This window comes from Psittacula echo, assembly GCF_963264785.1.
Source record: "Psittacula echo genome assembly, chromosome: 5".
NCBI classification, from domain to species: Eukaryota; Metazoa; Chordata; class Aves; order Psittaciformes; family Psittacidae; genus Psittacula; species Psittacula echo.
In genome coordinates, this window is record NC_137739.1 from 89703088 (window position 1) to 89730648 (window position 27561).

The window sequence follows — 27561 nt, forward strand, 5'->3', positions numbered from 1 at the left end:
TAAAGGGAAAGTGAAAATTAGATCAGCAAGAGGTTGGTGAGGGGAGGGAGAGCCTCCAAAAGTGGTTAAAGCCACTTCTGGGTTCGGTTCACCTTGTTCTGAAGAAAATAATCCAGTTTAAGGGGAATCGAGGAGCAGCTGATGCAGCTGTAACGTAACCTGATGTAGCAAAATGTGATAACGTATCATAATATAATGAGAAGTGATAACATAAAAACGTGATAATGTAATTACATAATGTAATGTGATGATGTAACGTAACGGGGCGTGAAAACATCGGGTAATAATGTAACATACCAGAATAATAATGTAATTATGTAATTATGTAATGTAACATACCATAATGTAATGACTTAATGCAATGTAAGGTAACATAAAGTAATATAATAGAATAAAAGGTAACATAACAACATAACTTAAGGAAAGGTAATAACATAATAAGGTAACATAATGTAATAATGTAACGTAGTGTAATAACGTAATGTAATGAACCGATGTAATATGACAACATAATAACATAATGGAATGTAACAGAACAAAACATAAAGTACCATAACGTAAAGAAGTAACGTAACAACGTTATGTAATAACAGAACACAACGTAACTTAATAACAAAACGTAAAGTAGCGTACTGTACCGTAACGTCTTGTACTGATGCAGCGTAATGTAACATAACGTGTATAGCGTAACGTTTAACGTGCACAAGTTCATAGGATCTGACGACATCCATCCGTGGATCCTGAAGGAGCTGGCGAATGAAGTTGCTCAGCCACTGGCCATCCCATGGGAAAAATCATAGCGGTCAGGGGAAGTTGCTGACGACTGGAAAAAGGGAAATATAACCCCCATCTTCAAGCAGGGGAAAATGGATGACCTGGGGAATTACAGACCAGTCAGTCTCACCTCTGTGCCTGGCAAAATCTACTTTATTATTATAAAATAATATATATTATATATTAATTATTATATATTATATAATATATATATTAAATAACATTAGTGTGAGGTGTCCCTGCCCATGGCAGGGGGGTTGGAACTAGAAGATCTTAAGGTCCTTTCCAACCCAAACTATTCTATGATTCTAGCATAATGTAGCATAACGTAATATAATGTAATAAATACTTTGTTTTATTTATTACATTTATTTTGTAATGTAACACATTATAACATAATGCAATGTACTAAAGTAACGTAGTGTAATGTAACGTAACGTAGCGATGTGACATAACGCAACATAATGTAGTAGCATAACGTAGCAAAACATTAGGTTACATAATAACATAAAATCCTGCAATGTAAAATAATACTGTAACGTAATGCAATGAGATAATATTATATAATGTAATAATGTAATGTAACGAAACTGAACACTGCAATGTAATGAAGTACTAATGTAATGTAACGGAAAAACAAGCATAACTTGACATTACTTAACGTAACATAACGTAATAGCTAGCGAAACGTAGCGTAATGTAGTGTAACATAAACCAACATAACGGAAGAACGTAACATAAATTGATGTAATACCGTAACTTAACGTACTGTAATAACATAATGTAACGTAATGACATAACGCAATGTAACGTGATAACGTAATGTAGCGACAGGTTACGTAATAAAATCGTGTAATGTAACATAATACAACATACTAAGGTAACGTTATGTAATAACAGCATAATGTCACGTAAGGTAATGTAAGTAATGCAATCATGCAATGTAATAATGTAACAAAACATAATGTAGTTTAATAATACAATAACGTAATAATTTAACATAGTGTAACATAACGTAATAACATAGGTAAATAAATGCAACAAAGTGTAGCATAATAATATAATGAAATGTAGCATAATGTAACATACTGTACTATAGCATAAACCGATATAACATAATGTAATGTAACGCAGTAACATGATGTAACATAATGACGTAACACTATAATGTAATGTAATAAAGTAACATAATAATGTGATATAACACAAATCAACATAATGCAATCACGTAATGTAGTAACTTGAGGTAATGTAACGTAATAACGTAACATAATATAATGTAATAAAGTTATGTAACACAGCATAATGTAACATAATGTAATAATGCAACATAACGTAACCTAATAAACTAAAATCGTGTAACAATGTAAGGCAATAACACAACATAATAACTTAATAAAATATTATTAATAATTTAATTTAATTAAATTAATATTAACAATAATTATCATTAATATTACATTACATTATATTATCTAATAGTCACATAACGTAAAATAATAATGGAACATAAAGTAACATATCGTAATAAGCTAACATAGCTAATAACATCATAACGTAATGTAGCAAAACATCAGGTAATGTAATAATGTAAAATAGCATATCGTAACATAACGTAATGCAGTAATGCAATAACATAACGTTATACCATAATGTAAGGTAACACAATGACATAACGTAAAGTAACATGAGATAACATAATTACGTAACGTAGCAAAATGTTAGATAATGTAATAATGTGAAATTGTGCAACATAAAACTGCAATGTAACATAATAATGTACATAGCATAACATAATGTAATATAACAGTGTATTATGGGCTGCATCAAGAGGAGCGTGACCAGCAGGTCGAAGGAGGTGATCCTGCCCCTCTACTCTGCTCTCGTGAGACCTCCCTTGGAGCATTGTGTGCAGTTCTGGTGTCCTCAACATAAAAAGGACATGGAACTGTTGGAACAAGTCCAGAGGAGGCCACGAGGATGATCAGGGGACTGGAGCACCTCCTGTATGGAGACAGGCTGAGAAAGTTGGGGCTGTTGAGCCTGGAGAAGAGAAGGCTGCGTGGAGACCTCAGAGCAGCTTCCAGTATCTGAAAGGGGCCTACAAGGATGCTGGGGAGGGACTCTTCATCAGGGACTGTAGTGACAGGACAAGGGGTAACGGGTTCAAACTGAAACAGGGGAAGTTTAGATTGGATCTAAGGAAGAAATTCTTTACTGAGAGGGTGGTGAGGCACTGGAATGGGTTGCCCAGGGAGGTTGTGAATGCTCCATCCTTGGCGGTGTTCAAGGCCAGGTTGGATGAGGCCTTGGGTGGCATGGTTTAGTGTGGGGTGTCCCTGCCCATGGCAGGGGGGTTGGAACTGGATGATCTTAAGGTCCTTTCCAACCCAAACTATTCTATGATTCTATGAAAACCAAGGAAAGCTGAAGAAAAATTAAAGAAAATTAAAGAAAAGTCAAGAAAACTGAAGAAATATAAAGAAAATTAAGTAAAACTAAATAAAATTAAAGAAAATTGAAGAAAACTGAATAAAATTGAAGAACATTGAAGAAAATTAAACAAAAGTGAAGAAAATTAAAGGAAATTAAAGAAGGAAAGCTGAAGAAAAATTAAAGAAAATTAAGAGAACCTGAAGAAAACAGAAGAAAATTAAAGGAAATTAAGGAAGGCTGAAGAATATTAAAGAAAACTGAGGGAAATTAAAGAAAACTAAAGAATGATATAGAAAAATAAAAGAAAAATAAATAAAATTTAAGAAAACTGAAGGAAATTGAAGAAAAATTAAAGAAAATTAAACTGAAGAAAAATTAAAAAAAAAGAAAATTGGAGAAAACTGAAGAAAATTAAAAAAAAGAAAAGAAAAATAAAGGTAAAGAAAACTGAAGAAAATTAAAACTGAGGAAAGCAAAAAAAAGAAAAGAAAATTAAAGAAAAATTGAAGAAAATTATAGAAAAGTAATGAAAATTGAAGAAAATTCAAGAAAAAAGAGAAAAGGAGAGAGGAGAGGAGAGGAGGAGAGAGAGGAGAAGAAATGAGAGGAGAGGAAAGGAGATGGAGGAGAGGAAGAGAAAGGGGAGAGGGAGAGGAGATGGAGGAGAGGAGACTGGAGAGGAGGGGAGGCAAAGATGGAGACAGGAGGGGAGATGGAAGAGAGGAGGGCAAAGTTAAGAGTTGCTGTTTTAGTTACAAGTTGATGTGCCACGTTTCTATCTATATGCATGTTTTTCTATGTTTCTAGTTTCATATGTTTATGTTTATGTATTTATAGGCATAGGTTTATGTGCTCATTTTTGATGTTCCTATTTATATTCACATTACATTGGTTCCTATGTCTCTATTGACATGTCCATATTAACCCCCAGCTAAGGTGCAGGTGAGCATAGGCACGTGCCTGGAAGCTGGGTCAGCTGCAGTGGGTCCCATCACTGCCCTGCAGGGAAATGAGCCCCCTAACACTGGATCTGCTCTTCTACACAATGGTTGATCTGTCTGTCAGTCTATCTGTCTATCTATCTATCCATCTATCTGTTGTCTATCATCTATCTATCATCTAGCTACCTATCATCTATCTGTCTAATCATCTATTGATCTATCATTATCTATCATCTATCTATCCATCTATCATCTATCTATCCATCTACATCTAAATTAAAAATTATGTATCTTTTCTATACATATACTAAAATACATCTATATACATAAAATTACATAAATATGTAACAAAATTAAAGCTTTTCAAATGAGGCAGGAGCTGCCCTTCCTCCCTTAGACCCAAAACATGGAAAAGAAACCACCTTTTCTGGATATATGGTTTTCCCTTTCAAATAGCTTAATTATTAATAGCTGAACTAATTATTAATAGCTGAATTAATGATCACCGCTTACTTTCAATGGCTTTCAATGGTTTTCCCTGGGCAGGTTTTTCCCTTGGAGCTCCCTCAGCCCAGCAGGAAGTGTCATCGCTGGGAAATGAGGCTTGATGGGAACATCACGTGTGAAACCTCCTGTCTGGGGGGAACTGCTGGAGGGCAGGAGGGGCAAGGAGGGGGACCCCTCGTCTCTTCATACGAACAACCCCCTTTGTCACTTCTGGGGCACCCAGTTGAGCTGTTGCTGCTGCACAGGTGGGTGCTGCCCTGTAGCGCATCAAACCTGGATTGAGGCAGCTCATCCCTGCATCCCCGCCCGGCCGGTACTCACGGCCTCACCTCCGCACCCAGGTGATGCTCCAGGTGAGGTGATGCTCAGGACCAAGGGCTGGTGTGGCTCAGCCAGCACCAGAATCACAGAATCCCCCCCCCAGAACCTGAATTCCAGGGAAAAGCTGCAGTATGGGGCCAGGCTCTCACAAACCACGAGTGCTGAGGGAGCCCTCAGTGGGGAAAGGAGGGAGATGGAGCTTGGTGTGGAGATGGAACATGGAGCATCAACTGCTCCGTGGGCCCGCAAGGTTTGGGGAGGGCACAAGTCTATTTTGGGGGGGAATAAGTGATTCCAACAACTCCCCACCCCGCGATAAACTCTGGCTCCCAGTTACCTCTCTGCATTTCCATGGTGAAGCTTGGAGCCAGGCAGGGAGCCCAGCACATCCCCCCTTTTCCACACCCCTCATCTGAGAAGGTTTTAAGCTTGTTTGCTCCACACTTCCCCTTCAGTGTTACATTCACCGAGTAAAACCCTATCAGGTTAACACAGACGTGCAAGGGACTAAAGAAGGGATCAAGAAATGCTTTACTCTTGCAGCAGTTTCCTTTACACTTCACATACATTACACAGCATGACAAGACAGACACCGAGTGTGTGGTTAGCTGCCAACTGGGATTCAAGGGGATATCAAGGAAGCCTTGCTAAACACATAGGGAACTCTTTGAGCACAGGTTTTGCTTCCCCATCCGTGTCAGTCCACAGCAGTTTTCTGCTGCTGTTTGGTACCAGGAGCTGGCAGAGGCAATGTCATTGGCTTCACCTTCCTGCTGTCACCTCCTCAGTCAAGACCATCACAGGGAAGCATCGGTTTTGCCACAGACCATCTCTGTGCCTGTATCCAGTGAGTCATTGATAAATAAGCTCTTTTCAAACTACATTATCACATCCAAACCAAAGCAGCACAGATCAGAGGGACAGAAGTTCTCAACCTCATGTGAGTGGAGTAACACCACTGGGATCAAGTCCTGCAGTTTAAATGTGATTACTCTGCTCTGACAAAAGCTACGCACCTCTTGGAAATAAAGCTTGTGTTGTGAAGGAAATCTCTTTGGTCCCCAGTAGTAACTCCCTAGAGCACGCAGGGCTGGTCTGCCCCAGGGGAAAACCAGTAAGGTAGTTCAGGCATGGCTGGGAAGGACTGATGGGCTTGGGACACCACCATCAAGTTCTTCCCAGGAAGGAAGAAGGGGGCTGACAACTCAGTCGTTGGAAGTCATTACTGTCTGGGGTTTTTGGTTATGGTCTTTCTTCAGTCACAGTTTCAGTGCCCATTTGACTCCTCAGGCTGAGGGCAGTTAAAACATCCACGGCCCCCAGCACAGCATCACACTGGTAAAACCAAGCACAGAGCCTTGGACATCACCCAAAACATGAGCATAGGAAGGCCTGGACTCAGTTCTTTCAACTGATTCAATCACTCCACATTAGTAAGGAGGAGAGAAAAGAGGGAATGTGAAGGACAATTTGGCCAAAGCCTTCCTCAGGCACCAGCTGAGGCCTCAAGTGCAGGCTGTGGGGTAGAGCTGGTGATATAAAATCTATGTGTAGATATAAAGAGGTACAGATTTGTGTGTATTTTTATATCACAAGGTATCTCACATATATCTATGATATACATAACCACCAATGATTTTATATCACAGATTCTACCTATAAACACACACCACTTGTCAGGAATTTGATGTTTTGTAGGAGTTTTAAAATCCAACCTGGTCAGTGCTGTAAGAAAGAAACAAGACACAATTTGATCCCATTACATCCCATAACGAGCTCCTCGTGCTGAGGCTGCTGCGTGGCTCTTCCTGTAAACTCCAGTGGCTCGTCCATGAAGGGAATGTCGGGATCATGGAACCCCTCTGACTGGGATTTTCCTGTCTGTGCAGTACCAAGTGGAATGACTTTTCCACATTCACTCTTCCCAGGCTGAGCGCATCTCTTCAAGGTCTCTCTCACTCTCTGCATCCTGGAAATGCAAGAAGAGAACAGGTAAATACACAGCCCCACTGAAATGGTGGAAAAGAGCATTTCCCTTTTCTTCTCCAAGCCCACACAAGGTTTTAAGGACACCCCCAGCCTTACACTTTCCTCCTAATGCCTCTTTTTTCCTCTCTCACCTGCATTTCTCTGTCCGCACTCACATCTCTGAAGCTTACTTCAGCTTTCCAGGTACCAAAGAGGGTTTCTCTTAGGTTTCCTCACTGCCTCGCTCAGACTGGAACACTTTTGCTTTTCCTTCCCAGCACGATGGGAGTTGTTTGACTGATGAAGAGAACATTTGCAAAGACCTAACACAGCCACTTAAGCACTGGCTTCTTACTCGACTCCACTTGTAATGTTGGAGCAGAGGAGAGAATGAACTGTTCAGGACTCTCCTGCCTGTAGCTTTCTCCTGGTCCTTCCTGAAAATCTCAGTTTTTATGATTGAACACACCTCCAACACACATTTCTTGTGCTTTGGGGAAAAATCCTCCTTCTATTTCTCAGCCACAGCATTTTAACCCTGTCTAGAGGGATGTCCAAGCAACAAACGGGGAAGGAGTTCCTCATAGGGCAGAGCTGGGATATTTCCTTCTGTAAGAAGGGAATAAATTCCACTGCCCTGCTCCAGCCGCTTGAGGCCAAGCGCTCTGTGCAATAGCAGGCAGTGTCCTGCAGGGGGCAGCCCAGCCAAGCCAGCTCCCTCCCCAAGATCTCTCGCCCGACCTTGCATCGCCTGAATTTCAGCACAATACTTTTGCTATAGTGACCTAAAAAACCATCATGGCCTTAAAAACGGAGGTGCATGAAAATGCTGCATATTTTTTGGGTGGGAAGGAACCTTAAAGCTCATCCAGTCCCAATTCCCTCATCTCAGCCTCCCCTCTGGCAGGTTAAAGCCATTCCCCTTGTCCCTACAGGCCCTTGTCTAAAGCCCCTCTCCAGGTTTCTTGTAGGCCCTTTAAGGTATTGTAGCAGGTAATACCTGCTCCAGCCCTAGGACAACCACTCAGCTCCAGCATTCCCCTCTGAACTGAGCTGGCCAGGCAGAAGAGTGCCCAAAGGAATAAATCCTCCCCAGGAGCCAGGTACTGGGACGTGTACCACAGCAGTCAGCAGTTCTGGAGACGTTCCAGTGCTGAACGCATGCTGTGTGTTCAGATGTGTCCATAACCAAACCCTGTGAGTAACAGAGGGCTTGCACAGTGGGGGCTGGACTGCTAAACCCATATCAGACACACTCAACTACTTAGGATTCTTCATTACTTTGCTGAATCGCTTTAGGCACTCAGATCACAAGTCCCAAGAGAAGAAGAGAGACCACACTAAGGAAGAAAATACTTTAAAACCTGGGCTTGCACGCTGGAAACTGTTTTATTCCTGTAATCACTTTCTCCCTGCTCATCAGCAGGGGGGGGTTACTGAGCCCGCTACCTCTTTTGTATTAACTGGCAGCTCGGAAGCAAGGTTCATCCAGCGAACGGCTGCGGCTTTGTTCCCCAGGTCCCTGTAACACTGGGGAGAAAAGAAACGACCATGTGAGAAGAGTTCAACAGGAAAAACCAGGCAGCAAATGTAACCGAGCAGTTATGAACCCTGGCAATTGATAGAGTGGTTTCTACCTCTTACCTATCTGCAGTGTGTGGTTCCAGGCTTCTAACATGTCCTGCAGCATCCTTTGTTCACAAATCATTACAATCACAGCAGATTATGGAATAATAGAAAGCTTTTTTGCTTGGTTTGGTTGATTTGGGGGGGGGGGGGTTGTGTTGTTTTGGGAAAGGAGATTGCTTTTTGGTTGGAGATTTTAAGGTGTCCCTCTGATTTTCACCATTTCTGAAGCTCTATTTTCATTTCCACACAGCCTCTACTCCTCACACTGTTCCACCATAAGACCTCTATACTGAGAGCACATCATCTTAGAGAGCTCACATTCCCCAGGCTGTTAGACCTGAGGTCATTGCACTGTGCCACTGAATACTTACAGGTCTGACAGGTCTCACCATCACAGAATCCCAGACTGATTTGGGTTGGAAAAGACCTTAGAGCTCATCCAGTTCCAATCCCTGCTCACACACAGTGAGCTGCAATGTATCAAAGACAACATCCAGCTGGTGTAAAGGCCACTACATCTCTTGAGGGGTTTTCCTCCTCCATTACCTTTATCTTCCTTTAACAAGATGCTTATTGGGATATAAGTTCTGCACCAAGAGTCCAGTCATAATGTGCTCCAGACCAAGCAGATCCTACCACTCACACACTACCCTGGTAAAACTCCCATTCTTTGGGACATTGGGAATGTCACAGAGAATGACTGCAGCTACTTTTCCTACACCCACTCTGGCTAATATTTCTAAAGCTATTTGAGCTTTAAAGATTTCTAGACTCCAGCTGGAGGTTGGAGGAATTAAGCAGCAATTTTAACATTTCAAGAGTTCAAACCCAATTATTCCCTCAATGCAAACAAAGATCTTTGGAGCACCAGCTCCAGACACTTGTGGTGCATTTAATCATCACTCAAGACTCCCACTTGTATTGGTAAAATAGAGACACACTTTACCCTTTACTCTTCCCCAAGATTTCCTGCACACCCCATGGAAGTCCATGGTTCTGGTGGGATTAAACCTCCAGCCTGTGGCTTTCACGTTACCAGTGACACTTCATATAGAATTAGATGTGTTAAAACTCAAGCAGGATGCTCCTCTGGGCAAAACCCTCCCTGAATTCCAATGCCCCTGCACTAAATGATTTGGCCTATTATAATCTTAAAAAGTCTTGAGGCTGCATGCAGTAATTTACACATGCTTCGCACTTTACAATCAAAGACCATTGTTTAATACAAGTATTTCTCATTTTAGGAGCATATACGATATGACTGATCTAAAGAAAGCAACAAGTGACCGGTTACCTTGGAAATGTACATTCTTCCTGCCTTGGAATATCCTGGGCTCAGCTCCTCAACCTGCAAAGAAGAGAGGGGAGGGTGCAACAGGCAGAGAAAAGCAGACGTTAGGGTACGCAAAGGACACAGTGAATGCTTAGAGCAGTCTTAGTGCATCTCTTAAACCCAGATGACTAACCCTACTGTTGGAGCTTCCTAGCTCAGTGTCAGAACTCTTCAGGGACTTGACTGGCTGGGTCAGCAAAGCTTGTATGATTCTATGAATAAGAAGACAAACACCCCCCATCTGCCCCCCCGAGCCCCCATTCAGGGTAGGATTCCTACAAGGTAGGAAGTACTCCTAAGAATTTCTTCCTAGAAATAGAATTATAGCGGAGCATTCACCACTTCTCTGGGCACCCTGTGCCAGCGCCTCACCACTCTCACAGTAAAGAACTTCTTCCTTATATCTAACCTGAACTTCCCCTGTTTCAGTTTGAACCCATCACCCCTTGTCCTATTGCTATGAAGAGTCCCACTCCGACATCCCTGTAGGCCCCTTCAGATAGGCTGGAAGCTGCTCTGACGTCTCCACGCAGCTCCAGTTCTCCAAAATCCATAAGCAAGGAATGCCTGAAAGCCTAAAGCAGTTGTCTTCACAAGTTTGAGATGGAGAGGTTTGACCTAAGCAGCCTTTTAACAAAACATTCTGAGAGACACTGAAATGACAGAACGTATCTATGGAAGCATTCCCAGGGATGAGCTCAAACAGATCCTACAGACCCTGGAAGAGTACAGACCATATGCATTTCAAGCAGTGAATCACTGCACTCTGCAGCTTTTCAAAGGGAAACCAAAACCCTTAAAAACAATTATGAACCTTTTGGGTCTAGTTCTGACTGCCTCAAAATCACCTTCTTCTGTCTGGTTATTCTACAACAAAGTTTTGCTTTCACCAGCTTTTCCTCCACAGCTTTATAGAATCAGGGAATGGTTTGGGTTGAAGGGAGCTTAAAGCTCCTCCAGCTCCAACCCCTGCCACGGGCAGGGACACCTTCCACTGGAGCAGCTTGCTCCAAGCCCCTGTGTCCAACCTGGCCTTGAACACTGCCAGGGATGGGGCAGCCACAGCTTCTCTGGGCAACCTGGGAGTGATGGGTTTAAGCAGAACACATGCACCCCAGTTCCCCACTTGTGACTGCATTTGCCAGGGCAGGGGTCCCCTGGTTATCAGGTCTCCTTACCCGTAAGAAGTTCTGCAGTGCGTCCTGTACAGTGGCTGTTGGAGGAGCTTCAAACAGAGCAGAAGCTGTCTTCTTCTCAAGCCATCCCAGGTGTGAAACCTGCCAGAACAGGGGGATGAAACCATGAAACCCCCTGGAGACCCAGCAAAGACAGAAGTACAGAGAAGGAGTTACCCAGTTCCCTGGAGCTGGCTCATGCTCCTTTGAGAAAGCCAAAGATCCTGGTAGTGTTGGCAGATTCTGGATGAGCCTCCGAGTCCAACCACAGGATTAAACCTGATTTGATTTCCTTGTCCTGAGTCAGCTTTTGCAGTTCCATACATCAGCTGCCACATGCATACCGGTCAACATTAGATTTGTCTCTACAGTTGATTTACTGCAGACATGAAACAGCACGGGTGGTCCAAACCTACAACTGCACCAGTCCCTGGCAGCTCCCCCCATGCTGGACTTGCAGACTCCTTGATTACAGATAAGAAAACAACTTAGATGGGAAGCTGAGAGATCCTGAATGACAGTGTCCTGGCAACACCACTTCCAAGAGTGCTGCTATAAAAGCATTGCAGTGCTACATGTACAAGAACATGAGCTTTTATACCTTAAGAGGTTTCTGAATGCAGTGTGTAAATAGTGCTCATCAGTGGAGTGTTTTTCTTGGTACTGTCTCAGGACTGAAGAGTTTCTAAGCTCCCACACAAGTGCAACTTCCAAACTACTTCTTCAAGCAACTACAGCAGTTCCACACTTTACTTTCTGATACAGCATCTGAGCTCAGCAGCCAAGAGTGTCCTCAGTCCTTATGGATGCTGGTTTGAATCCACCTCTCTCATTCACACAAGGAATTCAATTCCAAGGAGGAAGGAAACAGCAGTAAGTAGTATAGAACTACTTTACCTGGTAACACCACCTCCCGAGAAGATAGTAAGACTGTGGGTCCTCTGGTTTCAGTTCAATTGCTTTATCAATGTGTTCCTATGGAAAATCACCACCAACACACATTACATTTTTACTATAATCAAATACAATATCCACAAGAGCAAACAAAAAACCATGGAAAAGTGGAAAAGAAGAAGTGGGGGTTGGAACTGGATGATCTTAAGGTCTTTTCCAACCCAAAGCATTCTGTGATTCTAAGTCCACAATTCAAGTGTCAGTGATCAATAACATCACAGCTACAAAGAGATCCCAAGTTTTCTTAAAATGGGTTCAGTGAACACAGAAACCCAGCATTTTACCAGCCTCAAAGACAAGAACTCCTACACACAACAGGATGAAGCTGCCCTTCATTTTATTCTACCACCTTTTCAGAGCTCTGACATAACCAACTTACCGGTCATATCAATCACTGAGGAGGTAATAATTACACGTGGCCTGTTCTGCAGTAACTGTTCCATCCTCTCACCCTGTAACATCCCTGCTCCGGTTGAAAGACAAATGAAGGAATCTGAGGCAGATTAAACCCTCTCTGAAAAAATAACTTCTTTGCATATATGGGAGGGTGCAAGCGCGCTCACAGGCAGTTACTGCAGAAGAGCTGGTGCTGTACTTCATTACCACATGGTAATTTCCTATTTCAAGCTCCCTGCCTCATCATACAGGTACATTCTGTTTGCAAGGCTTTTATTCTTCCTTTTTCCGAGGTTCTAGTGTGGGAGAGTGCAGAGGCAGAGCAGCCACCTCATCACACAGGGCTGGAATCACCTTCTTCAGCCCAAATCCTCCACTCACAGAATCTCTTTGAGACCCATCTCTTCCCTAATAAGAGCTGGAGCCAATTTTCCTACCTTTCTATTACAGAAGTGAGTATTGTTCAACACTTACACAACACCCAGCAGGTCCCTTCTACTCACCTTAAACACATATCCAGTTTGAATGCGCTTCTGGATACTCTCATGTTCTGACAGCTGCCCACAGAGGATAGCATACCTACACAGGGGGAGACATTGCAGCAAACCAGTTTTAAATGTACATTCACATCCTGTTGATATCTTCAGAAGGAAGGTATCTATGGGCATTAAAGCTGCACTGGGGAAAACAAGGAATACTCTACACCTTTTTCAGGGAAGGGTCTATGCATAAGTATTCAGTGCTAAGAAGGTATTAGCTTGAAGGATGCCAGCAAGTCAACAGGAGTGGTTTGGTGTGACACAAACTCATTGCTCTCTGGCTGAGGAGCCTTTCTTCTACCTATGACAGGAGCTTCTACACCTTAAAGTTCTTCACTCAGCAATGAAACTGTGTCAGAACACAAAGCAATGACGAGTAAGGGCTACAGCAGAGACAGCCAGGACTATGGAAAGCTCTATGCTAACTATGGCACACAGCCACTTTGCATACGCAACACCCCATCTACAGCACAGCAGTTGTCTACCTAGAGGGAAAATACCATGGAAACCTACCCACATCCTGCAGCCTGACATGGCCACCAAGCTTGGGAAACAAAAGAACACATTTTCAGCATTGCAAGTGCAAGGCCATTTAGTTTTGCGTAGCAAAAGATCCTAAATTGCAACCCTGAGAAGCCCAGTCTCCACCAAATCAGTTCTTTGATGAGCTGTGAAAATTAAGGAAGGTTCATTATCAGTGGATTTGCACCCCCCCATCTCATCCTCTTGTCCCACAGCAGCTCCAACCCCCTCCCTCCCTGCACTTCTCCTCAGGAAAAAACAAATCATAGGGAGGTGGCAAGGGCACCGTTGCTAAAGAGAACACAGGATCCCAAGTTGTGGCTGTGTGGATTCAGTCTTTGGCCTCTGCCATCCCACTCAGGTGAGACCTGTGGGAATGGAGGCAGCTCCTCGCTTTGCTCAGAGCCTGGCATGGGTGGAATGAGTGGACAAATGAATAACACAAGTCTTGTCCTTACAAAATAAAACTGAAAAGAAAGATGCAAAGAGACCTCCCTGGAGGTTTTGTTTACTACATCCACATCCCAACGCTGCTGGGTCCTCTTGTCTCCTGTCACCACACTGTATCCCAAAGCATCCCTGCTGATGGTTAAGGGATGTCCATGCAGGAATTTGCCAGAAGACTTTCGAATCTTCAGTGTCATGAGAAACCCCACAGATGGATTCACACCTCATGGCTCTGTCTGAACTAAACGTTCAATGTGTAAGTTACTATACAAAGAAGCGCATCTCCTAAATACCGTCAAATTTGTTGTTGAACCTCATTCCTTTAACATGTTATTTTTTGTGTGAAAAAGCACTGGTTCAGCTTTAAAATTCCTATTTTCCATGACAATGGCAAATATTACCAGATCAATGTGTTAACTGGGTAAAATCCTTTCCCTCAGTTGAAGAAGTCCAGAGCTGCTCTGTTACAACCTGTTGCTTGCAGAGGATGAAGTAAGTGTTTTTATGAGCTGCTCCAGTTCTGTTTCACAACTGGCATCAGCCTGTGCTAAACATCCCTCACCACATGACTGGGGCTTAGAAATAGAAGCCAATAAAAGGCCTGTTTCCTAAGATCACAAGATACAATATTCCTGTACAATAAGTCATGTAGCCCCCTTTAATGTATAGAATCCCAGAGCGGTTTGGGTTGGAAGGGACCTCAAAGCTCCTCCAGTTCCAACCCTGCCACGGGCAGGGACCCCTTCCACTGGAGCAGCTTGCTCCAAGCCCCTGTGTCCAACCTGGCCTTGAACACTGCCAGGGATGGGGCAGCCACAGCTTCTCTGGGCACCCTGTGCCAGGTCTGTGACTCTGTGATTGATTCAGATCCTGACTTCCTGTCCTCACTCAGCAGCACCAATGTGGTTTTCTGCCTTCATCCCTTCTGCTTGTTTAGCTTGGCTTATTTGAGCTATTTATTCTAATCCATTTGGGAAATGCCTTGGGATGAGCGTCACAGGAGGCTCTGGAGTTGCGGGACTGACAAGCAATAACAGATTAACAGCAATGAGTTAGGGAAGAGGATTTTCATCTGTAAACACCACGTAACCTCTGGAGCATTGTTCAGATCAATGTCTCAGCAGTTACCAAAACCTTTTATTATGACTTCACTTCACTAATTTTTAACCAGAACCACTCATTACACTGCAGACACTGGTCAAACTGCAAGTTCCCATTGGAATCTCAGCCCAGCAAGGATTTCCCCATTTACCAGTAAATCAGCTCACGGAAGCAGACCCTACCAGATGAGAGACCGTCTGTTCTTCCACCTTAAACCCCCGAGCTCAGAACACGCCGCTTTGAAGACACCTGATTTCTGATGGTGCCCTTTGGCTGCCTCCATCACAGCAGGACATGTACATGGAATCCAGCCCTGGCACCTCCAGCTCCTCGGCCAGCGTGGTTTGCCAACCCAAACACATCTCTTATCTCTCTTAACTGTGTCAAAAGGCTTGCTAGCTGAGCGTGCTGCTGCTCCTTCCTGCATGGGACAACCAGTAAACTCAAAAGAAGGGGAAGAAAGGGAGGAGTGAAAAGAAATGGGGAGAAGCAGCTATTTTGCTGGACACACAGGTCTACTTGAAGTAATACAGCAACTGGGAACAAATCTCTGCAAAAAGCTCTCTGCAGGCTTCCTGTGACTGCTCTGGGTGAGTCTGGGCATGACTTCAGCCTTACACAAGTGCAGGGACCTCACGTGAGTTTGACTCACGAGTAGCATCCACAAGAGCCACTGTTACAGCAACACAAACATTACCTCACTGCCATCTAAATGATGCCCTTGTATCTGCCCGGAAGTTTTCACTGTTTTAGAGGCAAACAGCTTTCATTTTTCCAATTGAAACAATCCTGTTTGGGGGGGCTTTGTCACTTATTGCACAACTTACGGCTCACGTCTCCCAAGTAACACCCTCCTCAGCCTTGCACCAGTGGAGCCAACAACAAGATGCAACAAAAGCAATTCACAATGACTCCTGTTGCTCTACAAGAGCAGCCAAATCCTGCTACCCAAGCAAAGCCCCCACTTTCCAAGTGTGATCAGCTCCACTTTGGCCACAATATACCAAGATGAAAGCAAGAGCCCAACATACACAAAGACGTAATTCCAAACCACCTTCGGTTTGAGGCAGAGGATCACTTAAAATTCATTCCTAGGAACATACTCAGGTTCAAAGGAGACCTGGCAAATGATGTTAAGTTACATGTTAGCTACTAAGGAGTTTAGTCAGGCACATGGCTAAAACCAGAGTTAATTTTCATTAGTGATTTAAGCTAAAATGCAAATGACTGGCACAGAAGAGAAAGGCTGGAACATCCCCTTCTGTACCAGCACTGAAATCCACCTTTCCTTCATCCTAAAACAGTTAAAATCTTTGGCAACCTCAGCTGGGACACACACTCTGTGTTCAGTTTTGCTCACTGTCTGTGTTGGGTTTATCTGCTGAAGATCTCTGGTCTGCCTTGGGAGGCAGCAGGAAAGGACCATATGTGTTCTCTTCGTAGAGCAAGATGTATTCATCCCCAGAGAAGCCTGAAGATACAAATGGTATTTTTTGTGTAGAACACACTGTTTTTATGGAGTGACCTCATGCCTGTTTAAACCTCTGGGTTTACCCAGAAGATGCAGTTTCAGCTGTTCTCCCAAGAGCTACCAGCAAAGAGCTAGGACACACCTGAGCAAGAAGTCCAAACTATAAACCCCAAGCTGCAGGAAGGACTGGTGCTCCCGAGGAAGGTGTCACCCACACCAACACTGATGAGAAGAGATCCAGAATGAAGCCTTTTGAAGTGCATGAGCTGGTTTCCACATCTGTAGCACTGTCACCTGTGCTATGAGAGCTTTCTACTGACACACTGAACTCTTAAGATCCCAGGTCTCACAACTTCTCTCTATGCCTAACAGACTTTAAATGTCAAGTTATTTAACTGTTTCCAAGAGCAGGAGAGAATATTCATCCCTGCTGAGGTTCCTTCCGTCCCTGCTCATATTCTTGAGCACCTTCTCTTCTTTGACTCCTCTCTGGTGTTCCCACTCTCAAAGCCTGTGTGGCTCAGGACATGGAACAGGATTCCAACCCCCTTGATGAAGGGAGGGACCCTCCTCAGTCACGGATGCTGTCAGGCAGCTCCAACTACATGCTATTTTTCCTCCTCTAACTTCAGAACTATCTTCTAACACCAGTTCTGATTTGCTACATAGTTACTTCTGCCTCTAATGTATACTGAGAACAACTTCCGTGTTTAATCCACCCATTGAACAGAAATGTTCAGCTCATAAATCAAGACACAGCTCCAAATTGGCCAGTTGTTGAAATTAGAACTCTTTTCAAGTCATACCCGGAATGCCATCACTTTACAAAGAACTGGTACCTACCCACAGCCAGGCAGATGTACCAGCAGAAGCTGGTGGCACAATGTGCCCTCAACACCAGAGGGACCTGGAGCTGTTGGAGTGAGCCCAGAGGAGCCCATGGAGATGCTGCGAGGGCTGGAGCAGCTCTGCTCTGGAGCCAGGCTGAGAGAGCTGGGCTGGGGCAGCCTGGTGAAGAGAAGGCTCCTGAAGGGGAGACCTGAGAGCAGCTCCAGTGCCTAAAGGGGCTGCAGGAAACCTGGAGAGGGGCTTGGGACAAGGGCCTGTAGGGACAGGCCAAGGGGAATGGCTTGAACCTGCCAGAGGGGAGACTGAGATGAGCTCTTAGGCAGAAGCTCTTCCCTGTGAGGGTGCTGAGGCGCTGGCACAGGGTGCCCAGAGAAGCTGTGGCTGCCCCATCCCTGGCAGTGTTCAAGGCCAGGTTGGACACAGGGGCTTGGAGCAAGCTGCTCCAGTGGAAGGGGTCCCTGCCCGTGGCAGGGGTTGGAGCTGGAGGAGCTTTCAGGTCCCTTCCAACACAAACCAGGCTGGGATTCTATGAAGTTAAAAGGGCTGATGCACAATTCAGTGGCTACTGAGTGTGCAAGATGCTTCTGCAACGTGACAGGCTCTTTAGAAGAGAAGGGACATTTTGGAGGTGCATTCAACCCAAGAATATATCCTTCTCCTGCTTCTCTATAACATATAGAATATCACCAGGAGAGCCAAAGCTTATTATGTCTTCTGCAGTGACAGCTTCAGCAGTCAGAAAATAGCACTGAATTTCCAATGTGAAATACCCAACTCAAACAAAAGCTGCTAAAGCAGCACCTGCAAAATTTTCCCCCAGTGCAGCTCTGAAATCCCTCACTGCTCTGGCTGCACTTCCACTATTTCTTTAACAAGAGGAGCAGCAGCCAAGGCAAACACACAGCTCACTATCCCTGCCTGATCCCTAAAGCTGCTGGTACATGCTTGAGTTGTGCTGCAAACAGCCCCACTGCAACGATGGGGAACTCTGAGGAGGCCACAACTGCTTCTCTTACTTCATCTGTGAAGTCTAAGCAGCAAGCCACACAGGTCTGTGCAACGACTGATGCCTCTTCTATCCACTCCTAAACGCAAGCAAGAACAGACCTAGAAACTTGAACAAGTGTTTGCACTGTGCTCCTCTTCATGAGCTGAAATCAGCTCAGGCAGTAATCACTTCCATTGGACATAATACCTGCTCAGAGATCTTTCACAATCAAAGCAGACGATGACTTTGTCTATATCAAAAGTAAGAATCAGGTGATTATAACAGAGAACATAGGCATTAAGAACACTCAGTATCATTCCAATCAGTCTACAGCACACAAATGTATCCTAAAGGTAGTGAAGACACCAAACCCCCAGTACACCTCTCCCATGTTCCTGTATTCCTAAGCAGTGCCTCCCAGGAAAGCACAGCTGAGAGCAGTCCCACCACACCAGAGGTGACTTCTCTGCCCAGCTCTGATCAGCCCATAGCTCTGCAGCAATGGGTCTCCTGGCACCCACTGACTTCCATAAGCAAGTGACCACAATAAGAGCTTTGTACCAGGCCTCATTTTCAAGACACCCCAGGAGGTCCATCAAAGGGCTCTCCCTCACATCTGGGCAGCTCCCAAAGCCAATCCAGACACGGTCCCAGACCTTCAGTGATTTTTCTGTCATTCTAGAAACTATTCACTATGAAGCTGCCAGAGCCTTCAAACCAGCCAGCCACCAAACACTCTGAAGCTGCAGCTGGTCATGCTCCCCAGAGCACTGCCATTGCCAGCACCCACAAATCCCTCTTGTTCACAACCTTATTTTCTTCATTTGGTGCTTTACAATGTCAGTGATTATTGCAGTAACTAGAAGGGACTGAAAGATGGGAAGTTTTACTTGCATTGATGACTGCATGTGAAGTCTCTTCTGTCCTGCTCGACAAGCATCACACTTCAGAGCAAATAAACAGGGAATGATTGTGCAACAGGAGCAATTCATACAGCAAAGGGAGCAATGAGCAAGCACAAGAACCAGCACAACTGCATCACAGGTAATCCATAAGTGGCAACTGATAGAATAGAAAATTACAGTCAACATGAAATTAGGTACGTAGGAAAAATGCAGCCCTTATGATACCTGCAACAAGGCTTCACACAGCCCCTATCACAAATGGGAGATGTTAAAATCAACTTGGGATATTTCTATTAAAATGCCCATTTAGGATGTTGTGAAAAAGAGAAAGACAATGTTCATGACTGTATGTGGAAGTAAGAACTAAAAGAATCATCACATTAGCATCACACATCCTTGCTGCTCCCACAACTTGTGCTCTGCAGGGAATTCCTATACTTTTGTCTGAAAAAAAGAGATGGGAGAAAAATACAGGAAAGGTAACACACGGGTGATGAGAGAAAATAAACTGATTCCCTACGACAACGTCCTTTGGAACTGTTTTGTCCTACATTTTTCACATATATGTATGTGTGTATACATACGTATGCGTATGTACATATCTTTCCAGGCATCATTTCATGAGCAGTAATGGTTTTCTCCAGGTAAATTCAATCAGCATAAGAAAAGCCTGCAATTAAAACAGCTTGTAACCATCCCATGAGCCACACGGAGCTGGAAAGGGAATAATTTCCTGTTCTATTTACAGCAGAAATCATTATTTCTGTGACTGGTAAAGGTAGTTACATATTCCCTTCCCATTCCAGGCCTCCCACATGCTGCTCTGCTGCTTCCTTCCTCCAGCTGCCCTTTCTGCAGCTGCTTTCTCGAGTTACAAGCAAGATGTAGATGTGCAGAAGCCTCTTCCCTGGCTGGACAAGAAATGGATCCCACAAGACAGGAATTGCACACTCTTGCTCTAAAGCTGCTGTGGGAATTGGTGAGCACAGGGTGTAACACAGGCACTGAGGACATCCCAGCTCCAGAGGCTTGGGGTTTTCTACTGCAGACCCATGACTAAACATCCCATAACACCCACTGCTTCTGCCCCCTGTAAATGATGAATTCCAAAGCTGAACCATCAATATTATACCCTGCAAAATATGAAAGATCCAGCATTTGTGGCTTACACCCTTCAAGACTCAACCTGACAACTAAAACCCCATGCCCTCAAAATGTTAAGCCAGCAAAGGCACACACCAAAATCTGCTAGAGATGGGTCACCTTGTCTGTCCCAGTATTCGTCCTTCTTATCAAATGGAGAACAGCAATTCATTCCCAAGAGCTAGAATACACAGTCTGTTCAAGATGCTAAAGGCGTTTGTTTAGATGCCAGCAGTCCAAACCAACCCTCCCAGTACATACACTCATCTCATAAAAGTGCAGATCTTACATGGTGACAATACCCAGCATCCTGTTCTCCCAGTAATTTCCATTAAAAAATAATCATTTCTCCTTTATTCTATTTTATGTTGTGAGCCCTTCACAGTAACTGCTGATCAACACTGTTCATTGAGGAGTCCACCTGAACACCACAAAAGGATGTTCCTTTACCTCTACAGATATCTGAACCCCTCCTCTCCAAACCCTCTTTTGGGGTGTTTTTAAGCAAGGAGAAGAATCCTTTCAGCCCCTACCTGAGTCGCAACCCAAGCCTGTTCACTCAGGCTGCTGAATGAGGAAGGTACCTCCTCCCCCTTGCCTACCTCCTGACTGAGATCCTTACCACCAGCAGGATTTACACGAACATGGAACACCCTGCTTGGCTGAAGTGCAGATAATTTCTTCATTTATCATGCCAAAAACATTAGCTATCTTTATAAAAAAAGAGCCATCTGCTGCTGTCTCAGTTCATCTCAAAGCCAGAGTACTCTACTGAGTGACAAAAAGCATCCCCGCACAGAACACAGCGGTGCAGGCAAGCAGACACTCTTCAGTAGACTATAAAAGGCTGTCTGATAAGAATGATGTTCCTCCTTACTCCAGAATGAAGACGAATACAGAACATGGGCACAGCACTGAGCCCACGCTCACAGGCCTAGCTGACTGAGGCAAATACATCATCCCTTGACATAAAGCAAGCATCTCTTGACATAAAGCAAGCATCTCTTGACATAAAGCAAGCATCTCTTGACATAAAAGCAAGCATCTCTTGACATAAAAGCAAGCATCTCTTGACATAAAAGCAAGCATCTCTGTGCAGCAGAGCACTATCAAAATGGCAGTAACTGAATGAACCCCAACAAATTAACCCACAAATACTGGAGGAACACAAAGGCAAAACCTCATTCATATTTAATATGCAACTCTCAAGACTTTGTGTGCAGCTGGCTACGAGCTTGGTTTTGGGGGCTGTACACATTGCTCTACAGGGGGCTGAAAAGGAGCCAAAGAAAACAAGGCTCATGGAAGGAAATAAGGAGAGCCCCATCATAGCAAACTCTCCAACCCAGGAAGCAGCTTTCTGCAAGTTATCTGTGTGAAACATATCCCTTGGCAACCCATCCACACCCTGCATGGAACAGGCTGCTCTGAGAGCAGTTTCCCAGGGTCTGCACAACCAGAAGCACTGCTGGTGGAGTTCCTCATATTTCTGTGCCAAGGTGTGCTTGCAGCATCCCACACAGGCACAGACCTAAAGCTGGCTGCTGTGCAAAGCATCACCTTCCACCTTTGGAAAGGGAAGCTGCATGATTCCCAGGAAAGCTGCTAACCAAACTGCCCTTCACCTTTTCAAAATACATGTGCTTCAGCTACTGGAAGGACATGGAGCTGTTGGAGGGAGTCCAGAGGAGGCCACAGAGACGCTGTGAGGGCTGGAGCAGCTCTGCTCTGGAGCCAGGCTGAGACAGCTGGGCTGGTTCAGCCTGGAGAAGAGAAGGCTCCTTGAGGGGAGACCTGAGAGCAGCTCCAGTGCCTAAAGGGGCTGCAGGAAACCTGGAGAGGGGCTTGGGACAAGGGCCTGTAGGGACAGGCCAAGGGGAATGGCTTTAACCTGCCAGAGGGGAGACTGAGATGAGCTCTTAGGCAGAAGCTCTTCCCTGTGAGGGTGCTGAGGTGCTGGCACAGGGTGCCCAGAGAAGCTGTGGCTGCCCCATCCCTGGCAGTGTTCAAGGCCAGGTTGGACACAGGGGCTTTTGCTTCAGTGGAAGGGGTCCCTGCCCGTGGCAGGGGTTGGAGCTGGAGGAGCTTTAAGGTCCCTTCAACCCAAACCAGTCTTGATTCTATGATTTCATGAAGGAGCCCGAAGAATCTACAGTTTAGCCTGCTAAATTTAGCATGGGAAACACCACATGCAGTTCACTGTACGCATCAATCCCAAATTCATCCTGTCAATAGCTTGTTTCTCCAAGCCTCATCTGGAAGTTCATCCTTCACTATCGAAGTACATCAACTTGTTAGGTGCAGCCTCACAAAAGCCTTGATACAATCTGCTCTGAGTAACCAAAGAACTGGCCATGTTGTCTCAGAGACATTCAGAATTGAACTGGAACAAGCAAAGTCTATGAGTGTAATAAGAACTAAACCAGTCTGTCAGCCCTGACTCCAGTTAACCAAAGCTATTCAAGATGGCTTTCTACAGAAAGTACCACTGATGTACTAATGGCAGCTCAGCTTACAGCGACCTCCAAGCCCTTATGCTGTGGTTCCTAAAAGCAAGCAGGAAGAAGTTACATACCACTGGTGGCACTCAGCACTTTGGTCCCCTTTCTGTAAGGCGATTTCCAGCTCTTCTTTCCCTGCAAGTAAGTGGTCAGAGGTCAGAAATGCAGCTGCTTTCTCTGAGGCACTCAGAGTACACTAATACAATGGCATCAAAGTCATGTTTCTTAATTCTATAATACATCTGCCTTGAAAACGTCTCATAGAGAATTTCATCCTCTTGCAGTGCTAGGGAACAGCCAAGACCACTCAGACCAGTCATGCAAATTCACAGTGCAGTAGCCAACTGTGCTGACCTGTCAAGATGGTTTTACCTCCTTTGGAAGCACAGTCACCTACAACAAAGGCACCTTCCACACCACAGCAAGAGAAGTTCAGTAGAGCTTTCAGGGGTTTGTTCTGATGCATTTAACAGCCTCAGATCTGGGACATGCCCCACTTGCCCCTTTCTCCTCCAAGAACAAGCCTGGGCTCAAAAAGCTGAAAACTAAGCACTATTATCAAAATAAAACTTAAAATTTCATCTTTTAAATGGCTACACCTATTTCCAGAAAAGAATAATTCTATTAGATATAGTAACAGAACTATATTTAGCTATGTGCATAACACGACAGAAATTACTTAGAACAGTATCTTTTGTTGCACACCTAAATTGTAACAGGGATGATGATTTTGTTTTATTCTGACCTACCTACAATCTTGCAAACAAACCACATCCAAGAGTGAAGAAGAACAAGGGAACTAAACTATACTTATTCCTCTAAGTAAAATACACATTTAAAACTACATTTCTTTTTTCTACCTGCCACGCAAAATTTAATGTGTTACAGCAAAAACTCATTTATCTTAATACCACAGCCTGGAGAAGGCTCCGGGAAGACCTTATAACAGTCTTCCAGTGCCTAAAGGGGCTACAGGAAACCTGGAGAGGGGCTTTGGGCAAGGGCCTGTAGGGATAGGACAAGGGGAATGGCTTTAACCTGCCCGAGGGGAGACTGAGATGAGCTCTTAGGCAGAAGCTCTTCCCTGTGAGGGTGCTGAGGCACTGGCCCAGGGTGCCCAGAGAAGCTGTGGCTGCCCCATCCCTGGCAGTGTTCAAGGCCAGGTTGGACACAGGGGCTTGGAGCAAGCTGCTCCAGTGGAAGGTGGCCTTGCCTGTGGCAGGGGTTGGAGCTGAAGGAGCTTTAAGGTCCATTTCCACACAATCCAATCTGGGATTTTATGATATGGATAAAAGGTTTGAGAAACAAACCTAAAAAACCAGTTACAGGGAAAATAAGTGCAGGACACTGTTTGGAAGTGCAGGGTTTGTACCTCTGAGGTACCATGTCAGCTTCGAGCATCCCCCTCCCTCTGCCTCAAGCACACAATTCCTCACCATCAGCTGCGTAGGATCTCTTCTCATCTGCGTCGTCTGTGAGTTCACACATATCACTGTGTGCCCGGGCCAGGCGCCAGAGGAAGTCCTTCTGCTCCGCATACTGCAGTAAAAGCATAAACGTTACGGGTAGAGATCCATTCTGCCACTGAGCAAGAAAAACCAAGTGGAGGCATATACTGGAAGTCACACAGATGATTCTTGACACCTTAAAAGGCCCCAAGTCTACAAGAACTAGAACAGCACCACAAAAAACCAACCTGGGTGGCCACATTTATAGTTAATCTCACAATGCGACACTGCTGGTACAGGTCTAACTGTTGCTGCCTTCTTGCAAGGAACCCTCCACTTAAAGGCTATACTGAGGTCAGATCTCCAGCAGTTCCACTAACCTCAACACACCTGGCAAAAAAATCACCCTAAAGCTCACCTCTTGATTAAATATCACAAATCCAACTTTATGTCTCCCATGCTTCAGTGCCCACTCCAGCAGTTCCCCATCCTGTCCTGACACCTGGGACAACACTGGAGGTGTTCTGCTAAATTTGAAGCACGGATATTCAGACAAATTCAAACTTACTTAAAAAAAAAATGGGTTGAAAATGAAAACACGACCACCAACAGTCTGGTTTCTTTTGTGACAATACTGGAAATAAACTAAAGTGGGAGCATCACCAGAAAGAAGCCCACAGGAGAACTTCAGAAGCCCACAGGCCTGTCATTGCTTCCTGGTGGGAAGGAAAAAATCCAACCTACTTGAAACAAGAACTGATCAAGTTCTTTGTTATTTCTCTCCTTTTATTCCTCCCGAAAATACAGAAGCTGAAAGGTTTTGCTCTTTAGAAAGCTGGTAACACAAACGTTCCCTTTGCTGGCTGTGCAGTACTTCAGTAAACCCCAACCAGGGCAGGCAGAGCAGCAGCAGCAGGCATGGACATGCCTGCACTGGTGCTGGAGCTCATAGAGAGGATGGAGCCAGGAGGGGGCTGGGCTCTGCTCCCAAGGAACAAGGGATGGGACAAGAGGAACCGGCCTCAAGCTGCACCAGGGCAGGTTTAGATGGAGCTGAGGAACAATTCCTGCCCCAGAGGGTGCTCAGGCATTGGCACAGGCTGCCCAGGGCAGGGCTGCAGGCACTGGCCCTGCAAGTGTTCACACACCGTGGAGACGAGGCCTCAGTGCCATGGGTTAGGGGTGGCCTTGGCACTGCTGGGCAATGGTTGGACTGGATGAGCTTATGAGCTTAAAGCTCTTTTCCAACCTGGTTGTTTCTGTGATTCTATGAACAGCCACAGCCAGCCACGATTCAACGCTGACTGCAGCCGCTGTGTGTGGCCAGAGATACAAGCAGCAACCTGCACCATCACTGCCCTTGCTGTGCTGCCACACCTCAGCACCAGCTTTCACCAAACCAGGGGATCAATTCACATAGAATCATAGAATGGTTTGTGTTGGAAGGGACCTTAAGATCTTCCAGTTCCAACCCCTGCCACAGGCAGGGACCCCTTCCACTGGAGCAGCTTGCTCCAAGCCCCTGTGTCCAACCTGGCCTTGAACACTGCCAGGGATGGGGCAGCCACAGCTTCTCTGGGCACCCTGTGCCAGCACCTCAGCACCCTCACAGAGAAGACCAGGTACATCACCTACATGATAGAAGAAGACCCATTCTTTAAGGTGGCACATCCCAGGCTTTTAATCTCATTAACTAATATACACATAAGTGTCACCTAACCCATCTGCTTGCATATGCAACTTACTTATTTCATGAACCACCACATATGCCTGGGCAGTCCTTGGGAAGGAAAAGCTTCCTGAACATAGATTGAGCCACTGCACATGCAACAAGATAAAGGTCCTCAAAACATCTGCTCACTGTATGCACCCAGCACTATGGTTTTACACATGTGCACTGTGCTCACTCAGGGAAAGCAATGCTGTGATGAGAAACAGAGTTCCAAGACAGAAAGTGACTGGGAACTGGCTGCTGAAGCCTGAACAATTCTGGCCCTCAGCCCACTCCCCAGTTGCTCCTGAGGAGGGGGCCACTGGAAGCTGGCCCAGTTGCTGGGCAGGACCTGGATCCTGCTGAGAAATACAATTTCCTCTTCCTCTTCAGCTATTCAGCTGAAATCACTGCTCAGAATACAAAAGGCAACCCTTACCGCCAGCTTATTGTTGAGCAGCAGCTGGAACCCCTCTCTCTTCTCCTGCTCATCTCCGCTGTGCAAGCGGTCAGCCTGCTGCAGGAGCTGCTCCAGCCCTTCCTCCAGTAAGGAATCCAGGACTAAATGGGTTTCATCCTCGTTGACAAGATCCAGGGAATCCCGTCGTGCAGTTCTCACTGTTTCACAGCTCACTTCATCTTCCCCTTCCTCGCTGTCTTTCTCAGACTCCCGGTCATAATCGGACTCGGCGTTGGCTGTGCTGTACCTTTGGGATAAAACACCACAGTGTAGAATCAGCTTGAGGAGATGTTCTGCAGCCTGTGACAGGCTTACACACCTGGGATGGGAAAACCAACTTTTCCTAATTGAGGAAGAGGATTACCTTAGTTATAGAATCATGGAATAGTTCGGGTTGGAAAGAACCTTAAGATCATTCAGTTCCAACCCCCCTGCCATGGGCAGGGACACCTCACACTAAACCATGTCACCCAAGGCCTCATCCAACCTGGCCTTGAACATTGCCAAGGATGGAGCATTCACAACCTCCCTGGGCAACCCATTCCAGTGCCTCACCACCCTCACAGTAAAGAATTTCTTCCTTATCTCCAATCTAAACTTCCCCTGTTTCAGTTTGAACCCGTTACCCCTTGTCCTGTCACTACAGTCCCTGATGAAGAGTCCCTCCCCAGCATCCTTATAGGCCCCTTTCAGATACTGGAAGGCTGCTCTGAGGTCTCCACGCAGCCTTCTCTTCTCCAGGCTGAACAGCCCCAACTTTCTCAGCCTGTCTTCATACAGGAGGTGCTCCAGTCCCCTGATCATCCTCGTGGCCTCCTCTGGACTTGTTCCAACAGTTCCATGTCCTTTTGATGTTGAGGACCCCAGAACTGCACACAATGCTCCAAGTGAGGTCTCACGAGAGCAGAGCAGAGGGGCAGGATCACCTCCTTCGACCTGCTGGTCACACTCCTCTTGCTGCAGCCCAGGATACGGTTGCTTTCTGGGCTGCGAGCGCACACTGCAGCCGGCTCATGTTCATTTTCTCATCGACCAACACCCC

At 45.2% G+C, this 27561-nt stretch overlaps 1 protein-coding gene across 5 annotated transcripts in view; it reads right to left on the bottom strand.

Annotated features, from left to right (window-relative positions):
- Positions 1–5493: 5493 nt before the first annotated feature.
- Positions 5494–27561, bottom strand: part of RMDN3 (regulator of microtubule dynamics 3) — a 30732-nt gene continuing 8664 nt past the window's right edge. For 2 of the 5 annotated variants that reach the window (XM_080619043.1, XM_080619046.1), the window contains 9 exons: positions 26499–26766; positions 24337–24439; positions 22975–23035; positions 12938–13013; positions 11982–12059; positions 11088–11186; positions 9871–9924; positions 8397–8477; positions 5494–6948 (listed from right to left, as the gene is read on the bottom strand). In XM_080619043.1, coding sequence (XP_080475169.1) covers positions 6895–6948; positions 8397–8477; positions 9871–9924; positions 11088–11186; positions 11982–12059; positions 12938–13013; positions 22975–23035; positions 24337–24439; positions 26499–26766 — 874 coding nt within the window. In that variant the 3' untranslated portion in view covers positions 5494–6894. Of the gene's footprint in view, positions 6949–8311; positions 8478–9870; positions 9925–11087; positions 11414–11981; positions 12060–12937; positions 13014–13092; positions 14184–22974; positions 23036–24336; positions 24440–26498; positions 26767–27561 lie in introns of those variants that run through there. The other 3 variants (XR_013956987.1, XM_080619044.1, XM_080619045.1) reach the window with 3 other exon arrangements.